A 23,742-nucleotide genomic window follows, 5' to 3' on the forward strand; every position below is an offset into this window, starting at 1 on the left:
TTTCATGGAGGAGTGAGGAGATGGCTTCCTTGCAGTAGCATAAGAATGCAATGTACTTTTGCCCATTATTGACTGGAAGTTTCAGGCTCAAATGAGAAACCAAGGTTGTAAATTTGGATAGCTGAACAAAAGTCATGTTGATAATACCTCTTTTCTTTCTTCTTATTGCCTGGTAATACTGTTTCAGTCTTACTTGGACAGTGTTTGTTTGATGTTTAAACAGGCGTAATACTCTCTGGAGCCAAGCAAATACAGATCATTGTACTGCATCTTCACTCTTCTGAGGTGTCCAGCGACCTCACAAATATGCTGGAAATGGAGGTTAACACGAATGAGTCAAACCAGTCTGAGGACAGTAGAAGAGTGGCTGTGCTGCATCTCTTCTAGGGCCTCCCACAGAGATACCAAAGATAATTCCAGCCTTACAAAACTGCATGATTGGTTTATTTGACATCAAAGCCTGGAGCCAGATTTAAAGGAAGCATGAAAGTCCAAGTCAAGAGTTTAATTCTGTGTAAGTTCTTCCGCATTGTAGAGTGTTAGAACCTCTGGTATCAGCACACTGAGCAGCATGGGTACCCATGTTCAGAAATTGTTTGTTTTGTCGTCATCTCTTTAGGATCAGGATTTTTGTGTACAAGAGTAACTTACTTTGCTGGTTTTAAAATAACAGTTTTCTTCCATTTATTGGAGAACATGAAGTCAAGGGTGTCTTTACCTAGAAGTGAAAAGTAAGATCTGTGATGATGCTTATTTCTTCAGGGAATCCAGTCCATATTGTTAGACTTGGTCCCTCCAACACATTATCTTCTGTGTGGATGAGTTTTACCCTTTTTGTGGAAAATCACTGTAAAGGACTGGGACTTCTTGGGGTCAACTGCTGTAGTACAGAGTAGGTGTCTATCACAGGGCAAACGAACCAGGTATTATAAGGGCACAGTGGTATTATTAGGGCACAGTTTCAAAAGTTTTTCCTTCTGGTATTCTTCTTTATTGTCCACTGTTGGGCCTTTGGGGTCCAGCTGGGGTCCTTTGCTCAATGGTGTAGGCTTACTCTGAACTCCTAGCAGCTGATCTCTAAACCATTTCTGTATCACCCAGAAACCTTTTGCCTTCTCATTTGTTTTCTAGAATATTTTTCTGACTACTTTCTTTATTCTTAGGTTGATTTTTTTTTTTTTTTTTTTTTAGATGCTTGGAGACTTTTGTTTTATTTATTTTTTTTTTTAATTTTCCTTTCCCCTGAATGTGTTTTGGGGTTTGTCTGTAAAGGGAGGCTCAGCAGCACATGAACTACGTACATAGGTACTTGCAGTTAGGAGGAGAAGCCCAGTAGGAGAGAAAGCTCAAGGTGGGCATGGCCTCCCAAACCTCCACAGTCAGTGGCTTTGGGGGCACCCAGACAGAAGTGACCATCAGGACAATCGGATTGTTGGCCAGGCTGGATCTTGCCCACATGGCTTTCAGGAGCTTTTCCACCTCCACATCATCTTTCATTAGTCAGGGCCTGTGAAAAGAGTTATTTTTGTTTACTTGGCAGCAGTTTGAGGTGCCCCCTTCATCCTGCCACTGTGAGGAACAGTGAATAATGGCTCTATATTTGTATTATTTACAATGTTCACAATTTTACAAGGCACTATCCTCTGCTGGGTGGAGCATCCCCTGCTCTTCCTATACACAAGCCATTCCACACCTTCTTGCTACCTGTCTACTTTTTCTACCTGTGTACTTTTTTATAGTTTTCCATTTTGCTATAGGGTGACCCACTACTGAATGGTCTGTTGGGCTATAAGTGTATCACAGACAGTATTTCCTCGTCCTCGTTCCCATACATTCCTAACGTCATTTTCCTTTTTTGATGTATGTATGCAGTACACACAAATAGTTTTCAGAAAATGTTCCTGAATGATTCCAGGATCTTCTCCAAGTTTAAGCAGCTATTTTAAAGCCTGTCATCTTGTCCTGAGGGTTTGAATGACTCTTTCCCAGGCACATCCCTTTGCACTCACTGGTGCTGAATTTCAGCTGTCCTTTTACCCTGTAGCCATTCAAGCTGCAGTTACATGTACAGCTAATATAAAATGATGGCTGCTTGCTGCTGAGAGGAAGAAGACTTGCTCTTCTCTTTTTCCCCTGATTACTGCTTTCCTCTCAATCCTGCTTTTTCCATGTCATAGCTCATCTTTCACTTGCTGTGGCCCCAGTCCTTGTGAGACCCTTTCCCCAACCTGCCCAACTCAGGGAAAAAAACACAGAAAATACTTAACTTAATTTGCTAGGTTCATTTTCTGATGTTTTCATAAGCTGAATGGGCTCATGGAGAAGTCAAGGATGGGCTGAGCAGTAGGGAACAAGTGGCCAGGAGCATGGGAGGAGGTGGGAGCTGTTGGCACCTTGTCTCTCATTCAGCCACATGCTGAGCAGACTGAGATCCTTCATGCAGGTCTTCACAATCAGCTTGAGATTGGATAATTAAAAACCCCCAAATAGTTTCATCTGCAGATTTTGTCACCTCATGAATTTACCCTTTTCATGGTACTGGATGAATATGGTGACACGCTCTGTGTGGGCACTTCCTGACTGCCTCTGGAGGGAACCACAGTGGAAACAATTCATTGAGCTTTTTCTGCAGATGTTTTTCAAGTGCATCTTTCATCCCCTGTGTTGTTGCCACACAAAGGCACTAACAGGCTTCCTGCCTCTGATGTGTTGAAAAAAGCGTTGTTTGTAAGCTCTGAGCATGTTTTTCTCTTAGGACTGGGCTTGTTAACGTACCAGGATTACAGTCTCTTCTGCTCTCATCATTTAGATGCAAGTTCCACTTTTCAAAGGTTGCTTTTTGTATTCTCCTTTCCTTATTGTTCACTGTTGGGCCTTTGGGGTCCAGCTGGGGTCCTTTGCTCAATGGTGTAGGCTTACTCTGAACCCCTAGCAGTTGATCTCTAAACAATTTCTGTATCACCCAGAAACATTTTACCTTCTCATTTGTTTTCTAGAATACCTTTCTGACTACTTTCTTTATTCTTAGATTGATTTTTTTTTTTTTCTTTTAAATGGTTGGAGACTTTTGTTTTATTTATTTACTTTTATTTTCCTTTCCCATGAATAGGGCAATTTGAATATGTAATGGTCACTCTTACAGAAATCATCTATCTTCAGCCAAACCCTCTGTATTCTGTGCAGGATTGCATCTACTTTGGAGGTAAAGAAGTCATTAAGGATATCTAAAGCTGCCTTTTGGTCAGACCTCAATCCAGCATTTGCCTGTCTGTATGATGCTGCTTGAAGTCACCTGTTAATACTGTGCTTTGCCACTTTTGTCACCTTCCTAACTGTCCTTTGCCTTTCCTGGTCTCTGGCATCACCGTGGATGGGTGGTCAGTCCATAGCTTTAGTACTTTTTTTCCCCATAGAGGCATGGAATTTCAGTATAGATCTTTGGAACTCTTTCATACAGTTAAATGAATATTAGTACAGTCTATTGTATTATTCCTGTATCTCTAATCTTACAGCATCCTCTGGATGAACTTCCTTGCCTTGAATTTCCCAGGTGCTTATGAAATTAATATTCTAATTCAAAAGCAGGCATTTTCCCATCTTAACTTCAGGCTTGGATTTTGTGTTTCCAAGATATCTAGCTGGATAAATATTTGTATACATACACATAGATGTGTATATCTGTATATATACCCATACAGATACGTATGTATATATGTGTGCACACATAAGATACACATTTGTTGATACACATAGCATTCTTGGATGGTGGGTATCGGGGCAATAACCTATATTTTAGGTGAAGGAATTAAAAAATAAATTTTATATCTAGATTCCAGCTACACATGCATGAAGCCTGACACACAATTCATTTTTAGACTCTAAAAGAGCAATGTGGTGTGGTGGGTGCTGCTTGATGGGAGGTGCCCAGTGCTCTGTGTTGCCTTTTGAAAGGGCAGTGAATTGGAAAGCACTCACTGAAGTCGATAGCTCAGAGTGAGGCAGAGGCAGAGCTTGAATCAGGGCAGACAAAGGCACTGATCGAACGTCTGCAGTACTTAATCTCTGCAAATGTTAATAAAAGTATTAGGCAGGCAACATGTTTCCTCTTGTTTTGTTATGGTTGAATTTCATATGCAGACAGCATGCCATGAACCTCGTTTTCCCTTGCCATCCCTTCACACCAGCAGCAGCTTTCCCGAGCCTCAGGCACCACAAGCTCTGACTCATTTACTTAATATTCCTTTAATGAAACTGCCCAGAGCTCTGGACCTTTTCTCCTCCAAAACAATCTTTCTCCTCCCTGTTTTTCCACACCCTGCGCTTTCTTCTCGGCTCCCGTCACATTCCTAATCAGACTTTAGCTGAGCTTCCCCGAGCACACTGTCCCTTGCTGCCATTCCCTGCCCAGTCCCCTCTGCCTCCTGCCAGTCCCAGCCGATGGGCGGTGAGGAGCAGCCGCAAGCCAAGGCAGTGCTGGGGATGGCATGGGAGGTACCAGACAGGCTTTTTGGTGAAGCCAGGAGGGCAGGAAACAAGCAGGAGCATTTCTTCAGCCATGGTGTGACGGGGAGAGGGGGACAGCTCATGGTCTCCTTCCCCCTTGGCTTTCTAGCAGAACCCAGGGTAGCTCAAAGCTGTGCTAATTCATGGGCATTCTTTGCCAGAGGATCAGGGAGGCTGTGGCAGGGGAGCTGGAATGAGCACAGAGTGTTCCTTGATAAAGGGATGGGCACAGTGGAAGAAGCCGTAACTGGCCTGTGGGAAAATCCCCCCCACGAATGTCTGTAGTGGCCCTCCCAGGGCTGGAGGGTGCTGGGAAAAGCAGAGCCCAACCCAGGGGTCTGCCAGCAGGAACAACCAGAGAGCAGCTGTGGTTGCACTTGCCCAGCTTTGGTGAGGACCATGCTACCACCTGGAACCCACAGGGGATGAAGGGGGTAAAGGGAACTGCAGACCAATTGCAATGCTGTGGTCCAGGAATGGAAAATTTCAGCTCCTTTCCATTGGCTTTGCTTTCTCCTTCCTCAGAGGTTAGGACTGAACATAGTGAGCAGCAGCACCGATGGGATGCTGCTTTTGGTTTGTGTGTTAGCTAGTACCTCTGCATGAGAGACTGCAAAAACCAGATAGTGAAGCGGTAAGGGGGGGGGGGGGGGGGAGAAACAAAACACATTTAAGAGCAGTCAACACACCCAGGAGTTTTTCTGGATGTGGGATAGAAATGGTACTGGGTTGGGTCTGTCCCTGCTTGGACTGCTTGTGGCAGCATACTGTGTTGAGAGACACTGGTGGGCTAGTGGTGTTGCTATTGCTCACAATGTAGAGATCTTCAGGGGGACTTTTAAACCCGCTCTTAAAGATTTCTGCGTTGTTGATGGGGCTTTTTTTGTCTGTATTTGTTATTTTTCTGAAATGTGTACTCTTTGAAGGACTTTGGTCATAATGGGAAAAACACTGGGCTGATCCAGAGCAGGACTGACTGCCCAAGTCTGTGCCTATTCTGAAAAGTACAGGAATGATGCTTCTTCATAGGGCTGAAAACCACAAAACCTGTGAAGCTTGGCTTCTCCAGCCCAGCACTGATTAACAACTTACTTGCTCCTAAGGAACGTGTTCTGCCCAGTTTGCAAAACAGTGGTGCTTTATGATCCTCAGGATTTAGTTTTACAAGCGTGGATTTAGACAGTCACAGATTATTTGGTGGCATCTGCAGATTCATTGCATGCAGCAGTTGCTGCAAGCAGCAGCGTGATTTGGTGGGGTATTGATGTTCACTAGATGGGTGAGTGTCCTTGATGAGGTTCTGTGGTCAGTAGGTGGAGGGTTTCTTCCTCCTCAGCAGCTCTGGGAGGATGCACAGGGAGGCTTTGAGCAGCAGAGAGGACTTACTTTTGGGTGGATAATGTGAAGTGTGCCTGGGGGTGGGGAGGGAGGCAGGGGAGCCTGCACAGGGCAGGCAGGTTGGGAGATGCTGGGGAAGCCATTTGCCTCTGCGGAAGGGGGTTAATGGGGCGAGGAGGTGTAGGTCTGTCCAGGGGTGCAAACAGGAGGAGCGAAGCCATTTTCCTTGTGTGGTGCAGAAACTGGAGGCTGCTGCTGAACATCGCGTGTTGCACTGGCAAGGAGAGGGCTGGTGTGTGTTATTGTCGGCGTTGCACACACAAAGCTCTCCTGGGCTGGCTGCTCCTGCAGCCTGTACAGACAGGCCTGTGCTCCTCAAAGCCGAGGGATCGGATTCTTGCCCTCCGGGGCTTTCCAGCCAGCTCGCAGTTCAGAGGAGTCCTTTCTTTCTCTTGCTGTTCACGCCCTGCAAAGAATTTTCTATCAACAAAAGAAATGGTTTTATAATCAACTTGATGTTCATGCCCAGTCCTGAGGTATATGAAAGGGGTTTTGAAGGACCAGGGAAATGGAGCCTGGAAGCTGTGGAAGCAGGGGATGGCAGATGGTGGCACAGCCCTACTGGGACAGGGCTGGGTGAATTTTGGGGTACTGCAGAGTCAATGAAGCTCTGGGAGTGGGAGTAATCAGACAAGATGCCAGGAAAGAAACTGTCCCTAGAAGGAAAGTGTTGTAGGATCCCTGGTACAGGCTCTGTTAGGCTGAGAAGCCTGCTACTCCTGCAGCTTCTCTGATGGACTCTAGTGTTTCTGTTGTGTGCTCCATCACATGAGGACCCTTGAAATGTTGACTGTAATTCGGGCTGTACCTCACAGTCAATAGGACCATGTCAAATGCAGAAGGATTTTCTTTGGACGCTGTTGGTCATCATTCCAGGGAAAAAAAACAGTCTTGTTTGAACTCTACTTGGTGGCAGCCCTGGCAGTGTTCAAGGCCAGGTTGGACACAGGGGCTTGGAGCAACCTGGTCTAGTGGAAGGTGTCCCTGCCCATGGCATGGGGTTGGAACTGGAAGAGCTTTATTGCCCCTTCTAACCCAAACCAGTCCATGAGTCTTGTCTTCTGCATAGAATTGGGATGTTGTGAGACCCTGTGGAGGTCTCATCAACATCAAGTTCAAAAGCTGTGGGACAACCTGGGGAGAGAATGAAGTTTTCTCTTTGCAGAAAACACACTCTGTGGGTTTTGCAGTGCGATGTTTTTCAGATGTGAATGGCCAACAGATTTTAGTTTGTCCCTGCCAGGGAGATATTGGGAGTGCTCATGGCACACAGCCGGCAGGGCCAGGCAGCATTCCTGTCCTCAGCAGCGCAGAGTGCATGGTCAGCGGGCAGGCTTCTACCAGCTCTGAAACACGGCTGCCACCATGTCTCCTGGAGCAGTGACCCGGCTGCCATCACTGTGGCAAATGATCAGTAACAGGAGATGGAGAATTTGCCATTTTTATCACAGAGAGATGCCCTGCAGTCTCAAGTGATGGAAATATTAAATGCTTCCGAGTCCGATTTCCACTATTTCTGTGTGTATTACAGCCTCGTTTGTGGCCCAGGGCTCAGAACCCTACCTTGAAGCTTGTAACTGTTCATTTCTTCGTCCTTTCATACTGAGATTACATGTATGTTTTCAGCCTCTTAGAGCAAAGCTTTCTCAAAGCTCAGAAAAAGCTGGTGCTCAGCCATTCCAGCAGTGGTTTTGGAATGGAGATGGGGTAGGGTGGTGCTGCTGTCAGAAGGAAGAGCTTCAAGGCAGAGGTACAGCCTCCACGCTCAGGACATGTGGGGATGGTTGGGGCTGGCAACCCAGGCTGGGCAGAAAAACTGTTCAGAGTTATGTGGCCATACTTGAGGCTGTTGGGGAGTAGCGGTTTCTTCCCATTGCGGCACAAATGTCCCTGCCTGGCTCTGGGGTGGAGTCAGTATTTTTTAGTGAAGTATGGGGGCGTGGGCTCAGGAGCTGGACTCTGTTACCTGAGTGGATTTCTTTGCTTCCAGGAGTGTGTCCAGAAGCTGGTGCATTTGAAAAAGGAATATTTTTGTGCTTACGAAAGGCGGTTTTTAAATGTCAAAGTTGAAAGTACTTTTCCTTAGCAAAAACAAAATCCCCACGAAGCCATCCAGAGCTGGCTGTGCACGCCACAGGCTGAGCAGATGCGCTGGCTCCGTGGCATTCTGGAAGAGATTTTTAGGGCTATAAGGGCAGCCCCATCTTGTTGTCATCTCTCCTAGCCAGGAGCACACACTGAACACCACACACCAGCCTTTGAGTTCTTTGTGTCAGAACTGTTTGCTTACTTAATTTTAAAATGACCACATCCACATAGCTGGAGGAATTGCCACATTATGATGCTCTGGAAGTGTCCTTTGGCACTTGATTTACAACAGCTAAATAGCAATGGGGTCAGTGGCCAGCTGGCCACCGAAGCAGGAAACTGAATGACAAGAAGAATAAATAATGTTTCATGGAGTTGGAGTGTCTGGCAGTGCTAGAAGCTGTGAGGATGGATCAGCCTCCACAGTATTAGCCATGGAGAGTGCTCGATGGCTGCTCAGCTGCCTGCCAGCAGCAATGGCCATGGGAGCAAATGGCTTATGGATTCCTACCCCCTCCCTGCGCACATGTGCAGGAGCATTGTATTGCCCACTAAGATGCTGATTTTTGCTGGGGATGGGAGGAATGATTGATACAGTTGTACAGAAGTGGCATCTCTGCAGGCTTCCAAAGAATGAGAAACAGCCATCCTTGGGCAGAGCTCAAGGAGAAGCAGCAGGGTTTGGGAATTCCCCAGCCCCCAGTAGCCGAAGTGATTGATGGAAGTTGTGAGAGTATAGGATTGGTAAATGAGAAATGCTTTTTAGGCTGTGAGGGTGCCCACGCTGTGAGGGGTGCTGGTGATTAACAGTGCTGTCACTCACTGTGCAGGCATAAGGACTTGATCACAGGCATAGGAAGCAAGCTCAAGCCAGGCAGAGCAGGAAGGCAGGGCTGTGGCACTCCTCTTGTGGATTAGATTCAGCAAGGAAGGTCACTTTCAGAGTATTTTTTGGTATTAGAGGAGAATTTCTCCAGGAAAAGTCCCACCCCCACTACTCCACAGCAGTTTGTCCAAGTTGACCTCAATGGTTTCGTGCCAAAATACCTGTGAACAATAATGACTTGTTAATGATTTATCCCAGTTTTCTCAAGTTCTGCACTGATTCCTAATACAACAGAAACCATGGAAGCAGTACTCTGCCGGCTCTAAGGTTTTGGCTGTGATGGCTTTTTGTACTTTTTGCGCACTCAGTTGACAGTGTTGCATGAGAAGTCCAAGAGCTTGGTGTATTGGGCAGTGTAAGCGCACATTGTTCAGCGTAACATTAGGGACTATTGGTGGGAAAATCACCTGAATAGCACTGGGGGAGAAATCAGCTGAGCTGTAATGAAGGACTGTCCCTTCCAGAGTCAGCAGATAGTCCTGAAGAGACACTTGAGCAGCTTCCACGTGGTAACATCAATGTCAGCAGGGCCCAGCTGTGTGGAAAGTTTGCTTTCGGCAAAGAGAACTGCAAATTCATACTGTGTGGACCAGGCGTGGCTCTGGCAATGGGAGCTCTGAGAACAAGCTCTCTCCTTCCCCGGGAGATGGGCACCTGCCCTTTTTGCAGGCCATCAGGGCAGAAGTACAGTCTTATGATGTGAAGGGATGAGATGCAACATAAAAAAATGTGTCCTGGGTGCTTCCAGCATGGCTGTGTACTACAGCTCCTGATCAAATATCCTGCCTCAGTGAGGGGGAGCACAGCAAGATGTAAAGCAGCAGGTAGGGAGGACCTGTGATTGCAACAACCACCTCCACCCTTCAGAACCAGAAGAAAAGATAGTCAAGCCTTGGAACCAGAGTCTGCATGGGCTGCTTGTACATAATGCAGTGTAGTTTTACCACTGAGCAGCCATATCAGAAGCTCAGGACAGTGCAGCAGCCTTCCCCTGTCAGGGACTGACATCTGACATCACTGTTAGAAAAAAGCAGAACAAGAGAAGCATTGGCAGGTGTCAGGCTGGCAGCTCTGTCCATTGTGTCCCCTGATCTGCAATAATCAGAGATGAGAGAGCGAGACAGGAGGGCTTTTCTCCTCACTGAAGTTGTTTTAGTCCTGACTCCTGTAACTCTGGATGTCCTTGTAATCTCTGTCCCTTCTGGAGGAGACGGGGCTGATGAGAGCTGGATCCTCCAGTGGAGGTCATGTTGCAAGTTGCCTGCTTTCACTGCCTCAAACAAATGGCCTGTGAATGGCTCCCTTCCCCTTTGCAGAGCAAAACAAAGCTGTTAGAGCTCAGTCAGCCTTTACCATTTTAAAGCATTGTCTGGTCAAATTACTGGGTGGGCTTGAGTAAAGAGGAGGTAATCTGCTTGGTCACTTCTGTTAAGCAGGGAAGTTATTTCACTTTCTGCCTCTTTGCCCTTGGTCCTGTGTGTTCAGCACTCCCTGCTGCTCTGAACAATGCAGCAGAGGTGGCTGAAAATGGAAATTTCTGCACCTTTTTAGCCTCAGCTTCTCACATACTAGGCCAAGAGCTGTGTCATCCTCATCCCTAAGAACCTCCACGTGGAGACATGCCTTTTGGTGATGAATGCTCCCAACAGGCTGAAACTAAGGGGAAGTGTTTTATGCTCACCTGTTTTAAGCTCCTTTCAGCGTGCCAGCCCAGCACTTTGAACGTCTGTGGTATCTCCAGTGGCTGGACTCCCAGGATCCAAGCCTGGTTACACATAGCAAGGATAAGTGATAGTCCAAGGTGCATCTGCCAACTAATAGAGATCAGTCTTGTAAGTCTCCTGTAAGAATATCTTCAGTCAAAAAAAGTTGTTGACTTAGCTGAAATCCTTTGTGGAGTTCATTTGCAAAGGATATTGTGGAAGAAAGTATAAATGGGCAAAAAGAATGAGGCATGTTTGTGATGTCCTTCAGGCTGCCCAATGTGCTCTGCCTATGTCCTCCAGATCAGTAACTCCAGTAATGCTGGAAAGGTACGAAAAACCCCTGTGACCATGTGTTGTGTGGCTTTAAGAAGTGCAGAGGGTGTCCATTGGAGGGGAAGGCTGTAATGAGGCAGGACTGCGATGCAGACACCCCATCTTTCTCTTGCCTCTGGTAGCAGCTGATGAGCTCAGCATCCCCAGGAGCACAGAGCTGCATTCTTGGCATTCCTGCAGCTCCTTAGATGTCAGTGATGTCATTGATAGCAGCCAGGGAATTGCGGATCCCAGAGGGCCTGAACTCATGTCTTAGCAAGTAAGCGTAGGAGGAACCAATTTTTGTAGTCTGCTGCACTGTACTAGCAAGTTTTATTGAATCAAATCACAGCAAATGTATTTGCATCTACAGTTCTGTCTCCTGGCAATACTACAACATCCAGCAAGAGAAATACTTCTGTCCTTCACCAGCTACTCCTTCATCCCATCCATAGTTAAAAACCCCACATCTGAGCAATAAAGCAATGGGAAGCCAGTGTGGTATGTGATTAAAAAGCAAGTCATTTATTCCTTTAGCTATTCAGACTTCACCCTTATGCCTCGGACCTGCATCATGTTTCAGGCGCACCACCGGCACCATGTGAAGGCATCCGTCCTCTGGAGAGCATCCCTTGAAAACTCCATCCCTTGTCAGCCTGCAAAAGAGACACTTTTGCCTTCTTTTGCCTTTTTTTTTTCCTTCCAGGACAAAAAGATGTGGTTTGGGAACACAGGAGGAAAATTTGAACATAAAGTTTTATATTTTTACTGGTGGCCTTTTCTACAAGGAGCTTTTGGGTGATGGCATACCAGTGCTGCTGCAGACTCCTGGTAGGCATGGGGTGCAGTAGTTTGTGATGCTGATGGAGCTGGGAGTTTTAAGACCCAGACTGGACTGGAGCAGAGGTTTTTTAACCTCTGCAGATATCTTGAAACCATGGTAGCTTGGTTGGCAGAGCTAGCATTTTACAGCCTAAAGTTTGGTGATGAAGGGGATTGATGGTCCATGAGGCATGTTTCTACCTGAAATGGAAACTTGGATTTTTCTTTTATCTAGATGTATTTAGGAAGTTCCCTCTGACAGAAAATTCCAGGAGTCTGGCTCCTGGAAGCAGAGCCTGGCTTCTGCTCTCGCTGTTCTTCCCCAGGCAGGAGTCCTGCTCTGCAGCTGAGGTATTTCCTGCCTCGGAAGCAGTTTGCTCTGTAGCCTCAGTGCTGCTTGAATGTGGCTCTGTGTTACTCAGCTGTAATTAGAGCAGCTTGCCAGTTCTTGATTTCATCCCTTCGTTTCAGCGGGATTTCCAGACTTGGTGCAGTTTGCCCCACAGAGCTGGGGCTTGTTTTCTAACCCAGTTCTAGCTAGACCTTATACCTACACCTGCATTTTCCCAGCTACAAATAACAATGGAAGTGATTTTATCTAATCTCCCACCACCTGGTTTGTTCTTGTCCACACTCTTAGGCATGAGGGTATTGAAAACACTTTTGGCAGGAGTAGCTTTAAGCTGTGTAACCACCAGCATTAACGCAACCACCCAGGCTACATGTAAAGAATAAGCTATGGATGGCAGTGACCTCGTGTAGGGAGGGAAATCTGGGTAGCCAGAGCCTGTGGGCTGTGTGGTGTCCTCTAATGAGGTCTGGGAACCAGCACAGGCAAAGCCCTAGGTGATGTCCTGCAGGGAAGAGCCCACTCTGCATGGACCTTGGGGCACGAAGGTCTTTGGGGACCTCTTGGGAGTTCCGGTGTCTCTGGCAGCCGGTCCCCAGCACACCTTGTCAGAGCAGATCTGTGACTTTCTAACTTGGGTTTCAGGATGGAGTGCCGAAGGCCCCTCTATGCCGGCGTTTTGGCGCTGTGTTTTGGAAGGACTCCAGGCCAGCAGTGAAGGGCTCTTTGATAATATCTGACGGGCGGGTAAGAATTTTGGGCAGCAGCCAAGGTACACATTGCCTGTAATCGTTAACTCAGTCTGTAAACAGTTCAAACGGCACTGAAGAGGCCGTCAGTTATTACATTAGAGAGAAGCCTTTCATCTCCCCGCGCAGAAGCCAGCCGTACAGTACGGGCCCCTGCGGAGCCGGCACTGGCTGCAGGGCTGAGGCAGGGCAGCGCAGGCAATGCTTGGCCATACAATGAGCGCCGTGCTGACCTTCAAACCTTTGGCGCTGGAGCAATAACTAGATCATTCGTTTCCTTTTGTTCTGCACCTGGCCAAGGCGGTGGAGCCCAGGGATATTCAAGGGGGAGGGGATCAGCGATGTTCCCCCGGCACAGCACCAGCCGGGAAGGCTCAGCCAGCCCCATCTCCTGCCTGTAGTCTTTCCTTGCTGAGCCTGGGTTCATGTGCAGGCGTGACAAATGCCCCTATTTCACTCAGGACCAGGTAAGTCTGCCCTGGACCATTGCTGGTTCCTCCAGAAATGGCCACAGTGATGGTGCAGGTCTGCATCAGGGTACTGCAGTCTCCAAGCAGCAGTGGAGCTAACACTGCTGCTGAGCTTCATCTTCAGCAGAGTTCTAGAGCATTCCCCAGTCCATGTCAACATCAGGAGAGCCCTATGGTCTTCTACCAGGGCAGTTCAGCCCTCTTGGAGTTGTGTGACACTTCAGAAGAAATTATAGACTTATAGACTGGTTTGGATTAGAAAGAACCTTAAAGCTCCTCCAGTTCCACTGCCACGGGCAGGGACACTTTCCACCAGAGCAGCTTGCTCCAAGCCCCTGTGTCCAACCTGACCTTGAACACTGCCAGGGATGGGGCAGCCACAGCTTCTCTGGGCACCCTGTGCCAGCGCCTCAGCACCCTCACAGGGCAGAGCTTCTGCCTGAGAGCTCATCTCAGTCTCCCCTCTGGCAGGTTAAAGCCATGCCCCTTGGCCTGTCCCTACAGACCCTTGTCCAAAGCCCCTCTCCAGGTTTCTTGTCAGCCCCTCTAACCACTGGAAGCTGCTCTAAGGTTTCCCCGAAGCATTCTCCAGGCTGAACAAGCCAAGCTCTCTCAGTTTGACATAATCTCTCAGTTTATGGTCTGATCTGCCCCAAGGAGAATTTGCTTGTCAGTCTTTGCTCTACTAAGCTCTGTTACCTACTTTCTGGAAGTGCAAGAATGCTCCTTCTGACATCCACCCTCAAGGCTTCAACTTTGAAACCCAGTATAGAAAGTTGCTGGTTGAGGAAACACTACTTCAGTCTCTGCGGTAGAGTTACGTGAGTTTGGGTGAGTTTTTGTGTCTGGCCCACCACTGCAGAGTCAGTGCTGTCTCCTATGATGGTGTTTGACATATCAGTTGTGGAAGACCTCATATTGCCTGTGCCATCCCTGAGTTGGCCCCAAGTGACAGTGCAGCTTTGTGCTTTGAGTGGTAAAAAGGATGCTGTTGGGCTGCTGTGCTGCCTGCCCAGTTTTGCCAGTGCTTTAAGCTGTTGCTGAGGGGCAAGACTTGTGTGAGTTTTGTGGAATAGTTTTAACCTCCAAAGCACTGTCAGCACAGTGCAGATGGTCGTTGTGTAAGAGGGCCTTGAAGTATGGAGACTGCCACACTGTCCACAAGACTGAGGATGAGTTGAGCACTCTAAGGTGTGTGAGGTGAGCAGCTTGACATGGGCTGGATACTGTTCATTGGGTTTGAATCCAGGCTGCTTGCAGCAGGAGCATGAGCTGTTTTCCCATGACTTGGGCCAGCTTGCCTTTACTTTCGTTCAGTGGTGTGAGTCAGGGCTGACCAGAGAACTCCCTTTGCCTTTGATATTCCAAAATGGATGTGTGGACCAGAGAGAGAGAGCTTAACCAGACATCGTGATGGAGCTATCAGAAACGTTGTTGGAAATGGTAGCTGTGCTAGAAGAAATGACGCTTGCTTCCCATGTGTTGTAGCCCTCTGTCCCAAGACCAGCAAACCTCAGCAGAGCTCTCAGTAGGACAGTGATGTGTGCAGTGGCAGTTTTCTCTGACACCGTGGCCATGCTTGTGCGATGGATGGAAAAGACCCAGACTTCGCCTAAACCATCTAATCCTGCACACGATATAATCAAATAAACATCCCACTTGGGGCTCAGCACCTCCCTTTGTAGCTCACCAGCTTTATAATGAAAAGGAGGAGGAGATGCATTTATTGACTGGGGACTGATTTGTTGTATCAAACCCTCAGGCACTGCTGACCCTTGAGATGGCCCAAAGATAGTGAGGCTCTTGAGCATGTGTAAGGGAACAAGCATAGGGGTATTGCACTGGCAGCTTGTAGATCCTTTGTCTCCTCTCCCACCTCTTGCCACTCCTTTGGGGGACTTGGATGGTTGTCTGAGCTATTTGCACGTTGAGGTAGGACCTGGGTCTCTCTAAGAATAATGCGTTTTTTATCAGTGAACGTGTTTGTCTGTGACTCACATGTGGGTAAGGTGTGTTTGCTGTTATAACAGCTCTTGAAACTTTATGCAGGTTAAATTAAAAAGCCCATATCCTGATGGCTAAGCTTCATGCCCAAGAGTCATGGAAGCTGCATTTTTTCCTCAGGCCTCTTGAAACACTGCCATTCCCTTCCAAGCAGCCATTTCCGTCTTCTTCACAGTTAATATCCACTTCACCTCTCTGCCTCATCCCTCCTCATTGTCCTATGTACTTCCAGCAGCATCCTAGAGCATCTTCCAGCCCCACTGTAGCTGCATGCCAGCCTCTGAGCAGCATCTCCTGGGCCTTTGGTTGCATCCCCTCATTCCTACTGCTATGTCTGTGAGTAGAGCGACAGCTGCATAGCATTGTGACCTTGGTGTAAAAAAGGCATCTGTTGAGCTGATGGATTTGAAGGGTTAAGGTAAACTGGGAAGACCTGACATATAGGAATAAAAATGTTAATGCAGTTTGAGCACTAGAGTTGGTCCATCTGCCCTGATCCTTCCTGCATCAATTCTATCACAGGTCAGTGTTAGCAACAAAGATGGGGAGGAGGGTAGTAGAGTACTTCCACTTGATCCTATGAAGGAGTATCATTTGTTTAATGGAGAGCCTTACTTCCAGCAGGAAAGAGGATGTATTGAGCCAGGCATTGATATCCATGAATAAAGAAAGGTCCGTATTCTGCCCTCATGAGCTCATACTCTGTGACAATGACATGGCACAACTGAGTGAAGTGAGCATGTCAGTGGGGGGTGAGCACCTCTGACCAACAAGCAGGCGTGGCACAGTGATGCCTGAGATGCTGCATACCCACAAAAGGCCCCTCCTCGCTGTGCCTTAGTCTCATTGCTTATCTCCTCACTGCCCACAGGCTCCTTCTTGATCTGTCGTGTAGCTCATCTAAGAAGGATGGCATTTCCATCCACTGCAGACTGCAGCACCACTGACACATGCAAAATGGCCCTGGCATGAGCTGCAGCAGTGGGGAGGCTGCTGTCCTGAATAAGATCATTGTATGCTTCTCTCAGCCCTGCACACTTGAGTATTCCCTCAAAGTCTTGTGTGGGATTCAAGCTGCTGACGTAAGAGGAAGGGCAGGAGAGCCGGTGCTGGGGCACGATCAGAAGTCACTCAGCTGTCTCCATCATTAGCTGGCACTGCTAATGACCTGCAGGAGCCTGCAGGGTGGAGAACACTCTCTTGGTGCTCTGGCACTGACCACGAACTTCAGCTTTATTCAAATACTTGGTTTCTAGCACAGATGTTTGTGGCAAAAGGCTTCCAGTGGTGGGGTGTAGCCTGTGGAGCTGCCTGGTGAGTGCCCACATGGTTGCACCAGACCCAGGACAGAACTGTGCTGTGCTCAGGGATTGCCTGAGCTGGGCCAGTGTTTGCATCTTTGCATTGAACAGCTCTTCCTGGTCTCTTGTTCCAGGAATTCTCCATATTGTTAGCGATTTTTATGTAGCTCTAGCATATCCCTTCTGTACTAAGCTGAAAAATTCTTGTTCACTTAATCTTTTCTTGTGCAGAAATAGTGCCCTCTGCTTAAGGTGGAGTGAGCAGGACTTCAAGTAGTATTCAAGATGTTGACACATTGCAGCCTTCTCTAGTAGATTTTCTTTTTTTCACTGATTTTTTAACAGAAATGCCCAACAGTCTGGTTGCCTTTTGCTTTGGGTGATTCAACAGTGCTTTCCATAAAACTCACTGCAATGCTGCCAGGATCTTTCCTGTTCATTAACAGCCAGCCGATAACTCATCCCTCTGTCAGATAGCTAGCTATATTTTATAATATTTCCCTTTTTTAACATCTTCTGTCAGTGCATTACTCAGTATCACATGAGTCCTTTGCAGCCACTTTTAATATTTACCAACTTGAATATTTATGTATTACTGAAAAACTCATCCACTTCACTATTCCTCTTGTTATCCATGTCCTTTGTGAATATTAGGACAACAGAGTTTACTTCTGTGACTGTCCTGGTAAGTTCACTCCATTGCAAAGGCTGGCTTGCATTTTGCTCTCCTTAGTCCTGGAGATGACCCTGGGAAGTACTACAGGATGCTCTGTCATTGTCCATAGCCTTGACCTCGTAGGAGAACAGAAGAGGAAATACCAGACTATTATGTGAACTGAACTACCTTTATTCCCACACTTGCTGACTGCTTTGAGGAGTCCTGTAGGTGTGTGAAGCATCACTCTCCTTTTCCAAAGCACTGTTCGTTCTTTCCTCTGTTCATCACACTGGGTTTTCCCCAGTTTTTAAGTCAGGATTATTGACCTGCCATTCGCTGCCTCGCTCTCAACTTCATATTCAGCGTGGTATTTGCTACCTGCTATTTTTCTGGTGGTGGTGTCAATTTAGTGATGCGTTATATGTTGGTCTTAACAGTTCACCAGTTTAGGGCATGGTTTTTCTGGAGCCTTTTGGTGAACACTCTCTTTTCCTGTTCTCTTCCTCTCTTTTTCATGCTTAATTTTATTGGTTGCTTATAAAAATTTTACTGCCACTTCAAACCAAATCAATCCTTTAACTCATCCCCCACGAAGAAAGGGCGTGAAATACTCTGGGTTCTCTTACAGAGAGAACTGAGAGGCTGTCAGGGGCTTTGCTTTTCAGCCTTTGTCCCTTAAGGCTTTTGGGAACAGAGATGTTTAAATGGTTCTGAGGGGAGGGGGCAGCAGATTCTCTCTTTTCCATGGGCATAGTCAATTCAGTGAGAATTAATATGTTTAAACTGCAGCAAACCCCATTCAGATGAGGTGTTGGGAAATACTTCCGGGTGTGAGGAGAAGGCAGCCCTGCCAGGAGTGAGCAGGCTCCTTTTTGGAGGTCTCAGAAACAGGTTGAGCGAGTGTCTCTGAGGAATGTGTTGGGTCTGGCTGATCCTGCCTTTGGGCTTGGTGACCTCTCAGGGTCATCTTTGTTTTTCTACTGTTTTATAAATGAAGCCCCCAAGTGAGAACCCAACACCTCTCTTTGCCTGGCTTTCCCTGGGACCTTCCCACATCCTGTGTAGCACCAAATGGGAGGAGACGGTGCTAGGAAGAGAGGAGCAGGGGTGAGTGGAGCATGTCACTTGGGTGGACGAGGTGTGTCACTTGGGCAAAGAGGAATCCTCCTGAGCTGCCCCTGGCCATGTGGTACAGGGTGCTGAGGAAGGCACCTGCACTCATCCTCCAGAGATGATTAGTGTCTGATGAGGGACTGGTCACAGGTAACGAGGGTGTCACTGCTCCGGCTGAGGTCCCTGGGCAGCTGCCTACATGGGAAGGGTTTCTGCTGGCAGGGATCTGCATGGCTGTTTCCCCCAGCCTCCTGCCTTGCCCTTGGTGGGTGCAGTTGTGCCCTGGCAGGAATGCCTGAGGCAAAGGACGCTTGCTTGGTCAGGGAGGGTGGGTGTCCCAGAGGGATGAGGAGAAGACCACGATGCCCAATCTTAATAGATAACCAAAGGGAAGGCTTTGGTGCATCCATCAGCAAGTCTTCTCCAGATTTACCAACTGGAACAGCTGCCAGCATTTTATATGTGCTCTGACGCTCATTTGGGGCTGCAGCAGCTTAGCTTGTTGCTTTTATCCCCAGTGTTTGTCATTAATGCTGTGATCAGGCCCTGCAATCCTTGTCACAGAGGGGTTGCTCCATGCTCAGCACACAGGTCTGTCACACACTGCCCCAGCAATGTCACAGCACCCCAAGACATTCCCACCCAGGGTTGGACACACCTCCAAGCAGCACTGGTAGCCTAGGCTCCTCAGGGAGCAGCCCGGCGAAGGCTGGGTAACGCCGGCAGGAGGGTTATCTCTGCAGTATTGGAAGGATCACGAGAGACACTCTTTGCATTTCCTGTTTTGTGTTTTTTTCTGCCATTATTAAAATGATATATTAACCAAAAGCCGGAGACCTCCCAGTCCAGCAAACAGTATAAAAGTAACGACATTGCTTGGTAAAGCCAGTGGGATCATGGGCACTCCAATGCTGTGTTGGTCTTGGTGGGGCAGTGCCTGCTGTTACTTGTGTGAAGCACAGGGTTACTTGGGAGCCTTCTCTTAGTGCTCCCAGGGCATAACAGATTGAATTGTTTCCCTGGAAACCTGAATTTCTAGAGTTAATGGTGCTTGGCTTGGTACGATCGCACCCTCTCCAGTGTCTTTGAGTCTGAAATCTAAGTTCTATAGCACTATGAGATTTTTCTTCAAATATCAGTATGGATGAGAGAGGGAGTCCCCAAGAGGAAGGTGGATGGGGGACTGCCAGTCAAAGGCACGCAGCAGTTCATTGATGCCCAGCTACTCTGTGCAGTGTTTAAAGTGTAACAGGTTATGTCTTAGCTCGTGCTCATGGTGCCATCTCTTACACATAGGTCTCCAAGTTCCTGAGGTAGTGAGAGCCTGGGCTTTTTCTTTACTCCCTTGTGACTGTAGGTGTTCCCTGCCTCAAAACCTGGGCAATTTGCAAATGTCTGTGGTCGTGGGTATGTTGGGGTTATTTAATCCTCACCATTTTAACTCACTTTTAAGAGCTCTTGTTTTGCAGCCCAGGACTTAGTGCTACAACAAATCACAGAATCACAGAACAGTTTGGGTTGGAAGGGGCCTTCAAAGCTCATCTGCTCCAACCCCCCTGCAATGAGCAAAATGTAACGCTGTGATTTTGTAGTGCCTCCTGATCTCCCAGTGCCAGGCTGCTTGCACCTTTGGAACTGGTGCCAGGTTGTGCCATAGCACAGGCTGCGCAAACCCACCCACAGTCTGCCAGCAGCATGGCTGTGCCCTGCATCGTTTGATGGGTACAACCATTAAAGATTGCCCGCTTGAAGGGGCAATCTCTGCAATTTGCAGCGCCGGATACCTTGGTCCTGTGGGTCAGTGCAGGCAGCAGCCAGTATGGGGCTGCTTGGGACTGGGTAATGAAGCTGTGGTCTCTGCAGGGGCCTCCACTGAGCCCTGGCCAGGCCGCAGGGGCACCTTGGCCAGACAGGGGCAGAGAGGGGGCCCAGAGGGCAGGACCCGGCTGAGAACCCCACTCTGGCTGCAGCCCTAGGGCTTTGCTGGGGGTGTTGGGGTGAAGACCAGCATCCCACATCCCTGGGGCAGTGGCTCTGGGCTGGTATAGGGATGCAGGGCAGGATGCTCCAACCTGCACAGGACCAGCTCTGGCATGCAGCCCCAGTTAACTTTAGCATTGTCCACCCTGGCCTCTGGCTGCAGCAGCTCCAACAGGCAGAGCTCTCTCTCTGTGTGCCCAGCAAGGACACTTTGCATCTCTGAGTGAGCATAGGTGCTGCTCGTCTGCTTCAGCTTTTGAAGGCTTCCATATAGATGGCTACATCTGAGTGAATTGCCTACACTCCATTGTTAGCAGCAAGAAATGGGCATGGTGCATCTCCTCCTGAAGGATGTGACTAAAAACAGCCTGGGTGAGTCATCCTCCTTGAAGGACTTGTTCTTGCGACCCACTCAGACATTAAAAGGTGACATCAGCATGTCTGCAGTTAGGTGAAATAAGCCCTGTTTTCCCTCTCCCCCACAGCTGGATTTCTGCAGTAAGCAGCTGGCAGAGGGGAGGAAACATGATCTGTCTCTTTCTGAGCCTGCCCAGCTCCTGCCAGCCCTGTGCCTCTGTGTGCCCTGGCTCCATGCTGAGGAGCAGCCTCAGCAGCCTGAGCAAGGGCCCAACACAGCCTCACAGCCCCTGGGACAGCAGCGGCGAGTGTGGATGGAGGTCGAGGAGTGTCCTTGGGCTGCTCTGGCAGTTCCTTCCCCTGGTTTTAAATCTGCCAAGACAATAGCCTTTTTTGCGTAACACTGGGATGCTGTTGCAGGATTACATGCAGGGTGGGCAAGCCTTCTGGGCATGCTTCTGGATGGACACCGGACATAAAGCCTGCCTTAATCCTCCTGATTTATGATGTTGAGCTTTCTTGCTTGTTTCTCACACTTCCGTGCATCAAAGCAGTAACAACAGCTGTCCAGCAGCCTCAGTATTTACAGGCTTTTCTGTACCATAACCTGTGTGCTTCATACACCACAACATAGTCACAGAGCAGGAAGCCAGGTAACTGTGTTAAGAAGAGCTGGGGAGGCCTCATACAAGGTGATGGGACCCCCCAGGAGGGAGCCAACATCTGATATGCAGTTTGCTTCAACATCCTGCCATGCAGCACCAACACTGCCATCCAACGCGCCATCCTTCCACCGCTGGACTGAAGAATCAGAGGCAGTTGCTCACTCTTCCAGACATGGACCAGAGCAGTGCTCAGTGGACGTCGTAATGAGGGTGAATGCACAGGAATGAGGTGCAGCCAAGGGCAGTGGTGCTGCCCCTCTGAGCTCTGCTCCACACCGGGACAGGCTCACCACAAGGGGCCTTGACCACCAAAACCCCAACTGCCTGCCTCCAACAGGAGTGAGCCCCTCAGCTCGTGTCCAAGTGACATACTGGGGCACCATATCCCTTCCTGCAGGGTGCTCTGCAGGGTGGGTGCGCCCAGACCTGGTGCCTTGACCCCGTCTTGTCTCAGCTTCCCAGCAGTTGGGCTCAACCTGATGAGCATTTCTCCAGGACTCACTGGGGATATGTTTACTGGAATCTTTTCTTCTCCCTTCTCATTCCTGGTACTTCTCTACCTGCTTTCATTTTTTTCACTCCTTCCCTTGGCTTGTCTGCAAGTTTATCTTCAAGTTGTCGAGTTTGGTGGCTGAGAAACAAGGAGTGCTGAAGCTTTGAAGGCAACAGAAGTTTGCTTTTGTTGTGGTCCCTTCACCTTGCCCAGGCCCTGGCAGGGAGCATGCTGGCTGCCAGCAGGGCTTGTGGTCCAAGGTTGGTGGCAGTCCTTGCAGCAGCAAGACCTGTGCTATCCGGATGCTCCATCCCAGAAGGCAAGGACTGTGCTCTCCTGGGCTGCTCTAGCTCTGAATATCTGTGACTGGGGCAAAGCCAGACACAAGTGCAGGCCAGGTTAGAAACTGCACCTTTCTCTGTGACATGGAAGTTGGAACTAGATGATCTTTAAGATCCTGTCCAATCCAAAACATTTTTAGGATTCTATGACATTGTCCTGGTGGACCAAAACTTGGACAGTGACTTGCTTTTTTGTGGCATTCAGAGCCTCAGTGACTCTTAGACAGGGCCATGGGATGCAGCAGCAGTGGTGATGCCCACTACAGGGGTGTCCTGCACCCTCTGGGCAGGTAGCTATGGTACAGTGAGTGACGGGCTTGAGCCACCCTTTGCAGTGCTAAGCCCCAAGGTCTGAGTGTCCCTTTGCTTGTGTCCCTCAGTCCCACCCGCTGTCCCTGTGCAACACCAGCGAGGATGAGCACACCGAATCGGGATTCATCACCATTGTCAAGCTTGAACAGCCGGATCGGGATCCCAACCCCTGCCTGTCGCTGGCAAACAAGGTAGGTACAAATGTGGGAACGGAAACCCGTGGTGCAGGAAAGAGTAAGAGCAGGAGGGTAGGAAAGAGCTGTTGGAAGGTGGAGAAAAGGACAAGGATAGAGATCCTTGGCAGGGGGGGCGCTCTGGGAGAGATGCTGTGGGAGCCATCCCCAATACCCGTCCCTCTTTATCTTTTGGACTGCCTGGCTTTGTAAAAGCTGTGGAGTTTTCCTTAACCTGACTGCTCTAGGATGCTCAGACCTGACCCCAGCATCCCAGCTGCCTGGCAGCCTTGCGCCCCTCCTCTTTTGCAGTCTCGCACTGCTTGCTTGTCTGTTGAGGGGATTTGTGCTTCTTGGTGTCCTCTGACCTGTGGGAAAACCTGGTCACAGAAGACACCTTCTGTAGCTCTGTCTTCAAAACCAGTACTGTGATACTTCACTGGATGAGGCATGTAAAGAATCAGCACTGAGCAATCGGGCCAAAAGCAAACGAGATGAACTAGTGGTGGGATGTGACTTGTTAACAACATGGGCAACCATCTGCCCTGCAAAGGCATGGGAGATCTCAGAGGTCTTCAGATCAGGTCTCCTGTGAAAGAGGTACCTCAGTGACACAGCAGTCACTGTGTCGAAAGCTGAGGTCACTGGTGCAATTCTCTGGTAATAAGGAAGTCAGGTAGGAACGAGGGTCATTTTTTAAGCCTTAAAATCTTTGTGTCTCTGATAAAGTTGTGTGGATAAGGCTAGCATTAGCTTTTACTTGTTACTGTCTCTGTACTAAATGTTGTGTTATTTTCCACCAGCACTGTACAAACATGAAAAAAAACCCAACTTGCATAGCTCTTCTTGGCTTTATCTGGATGCATTCAGGTGATCCTGCTCCTGGTGTCTGCCTTCTGCTGGTAGTGATGTGCTGGGGATGGGGACAGGGTCCTTTTCCATCCTCCCTGCAGCAGGGCTGAACAGGGCAGGTGGAACTCACTCCAAGCAGTTGCTCCTGCACAGCAGTTTGGGGGTTTTTTAGTTGGTTTCTTTTTTTTTTTTTTTTTTTTATGCAGAGGT

The 23,742-nt window shown here is 48.5% G+C and overlaps 2 protein-coding genes across 3 annotated transcripts in view; both read left to right on the forward strand.

Moving 5' to 3' along the window:
• The window catches only part of RNF43 (ring finger protein 43), a 54,682-nt gene that overhangs the window by 15,067 nt on the left and 15,873 nt on the right, over window positions 1-23,742 (forward strand). For both annotated transcript variants that reach the window (XR_009966851.1, XM_062629700.1), the window contains exon 2: window positions 22,576-22,698. Coding sequence is in view for 1 of the 2 variants with exons in the window: in XM_062629700.1 (XP_062485684.1) it covers window positions 22,576-22,698 (123 nt within the window). In the remaining variant the exon portion in view is untranslated. The remainder of the gene's footprint in view (window positions 1-22,575; window positions 22,699-23,742) is intronic.
• SUPT4H1 (SPT4 homolog, DSIF elongation factor subunit) overlaps window positions 1-23,742 on the forward strand; it is a 57,919-nt gene that overhangs the window by 14,246 nt on the left and 19,931 nt on the right. The gene's annotated exons all lie outside the window — the stretch shown is intronic.

This window comes from Pezoporus occidentalis, unplaced genomic scaffold (genome assembly GCF_034315485.1).
Source record: "Pezoporus occidentalis ecotype Australia unplaced genomic scaffold, CSIRO_AGI_Poc_V1 ctg340, whole genome shotgun sequence".
Taxonomy (NCBI): domain Eukaryota; kingdom Metazoa; phylum Chordata; class Aves; order Psittaciformes; family Psittacidae; genus Pezoporus; species Pezoporus occidentalis.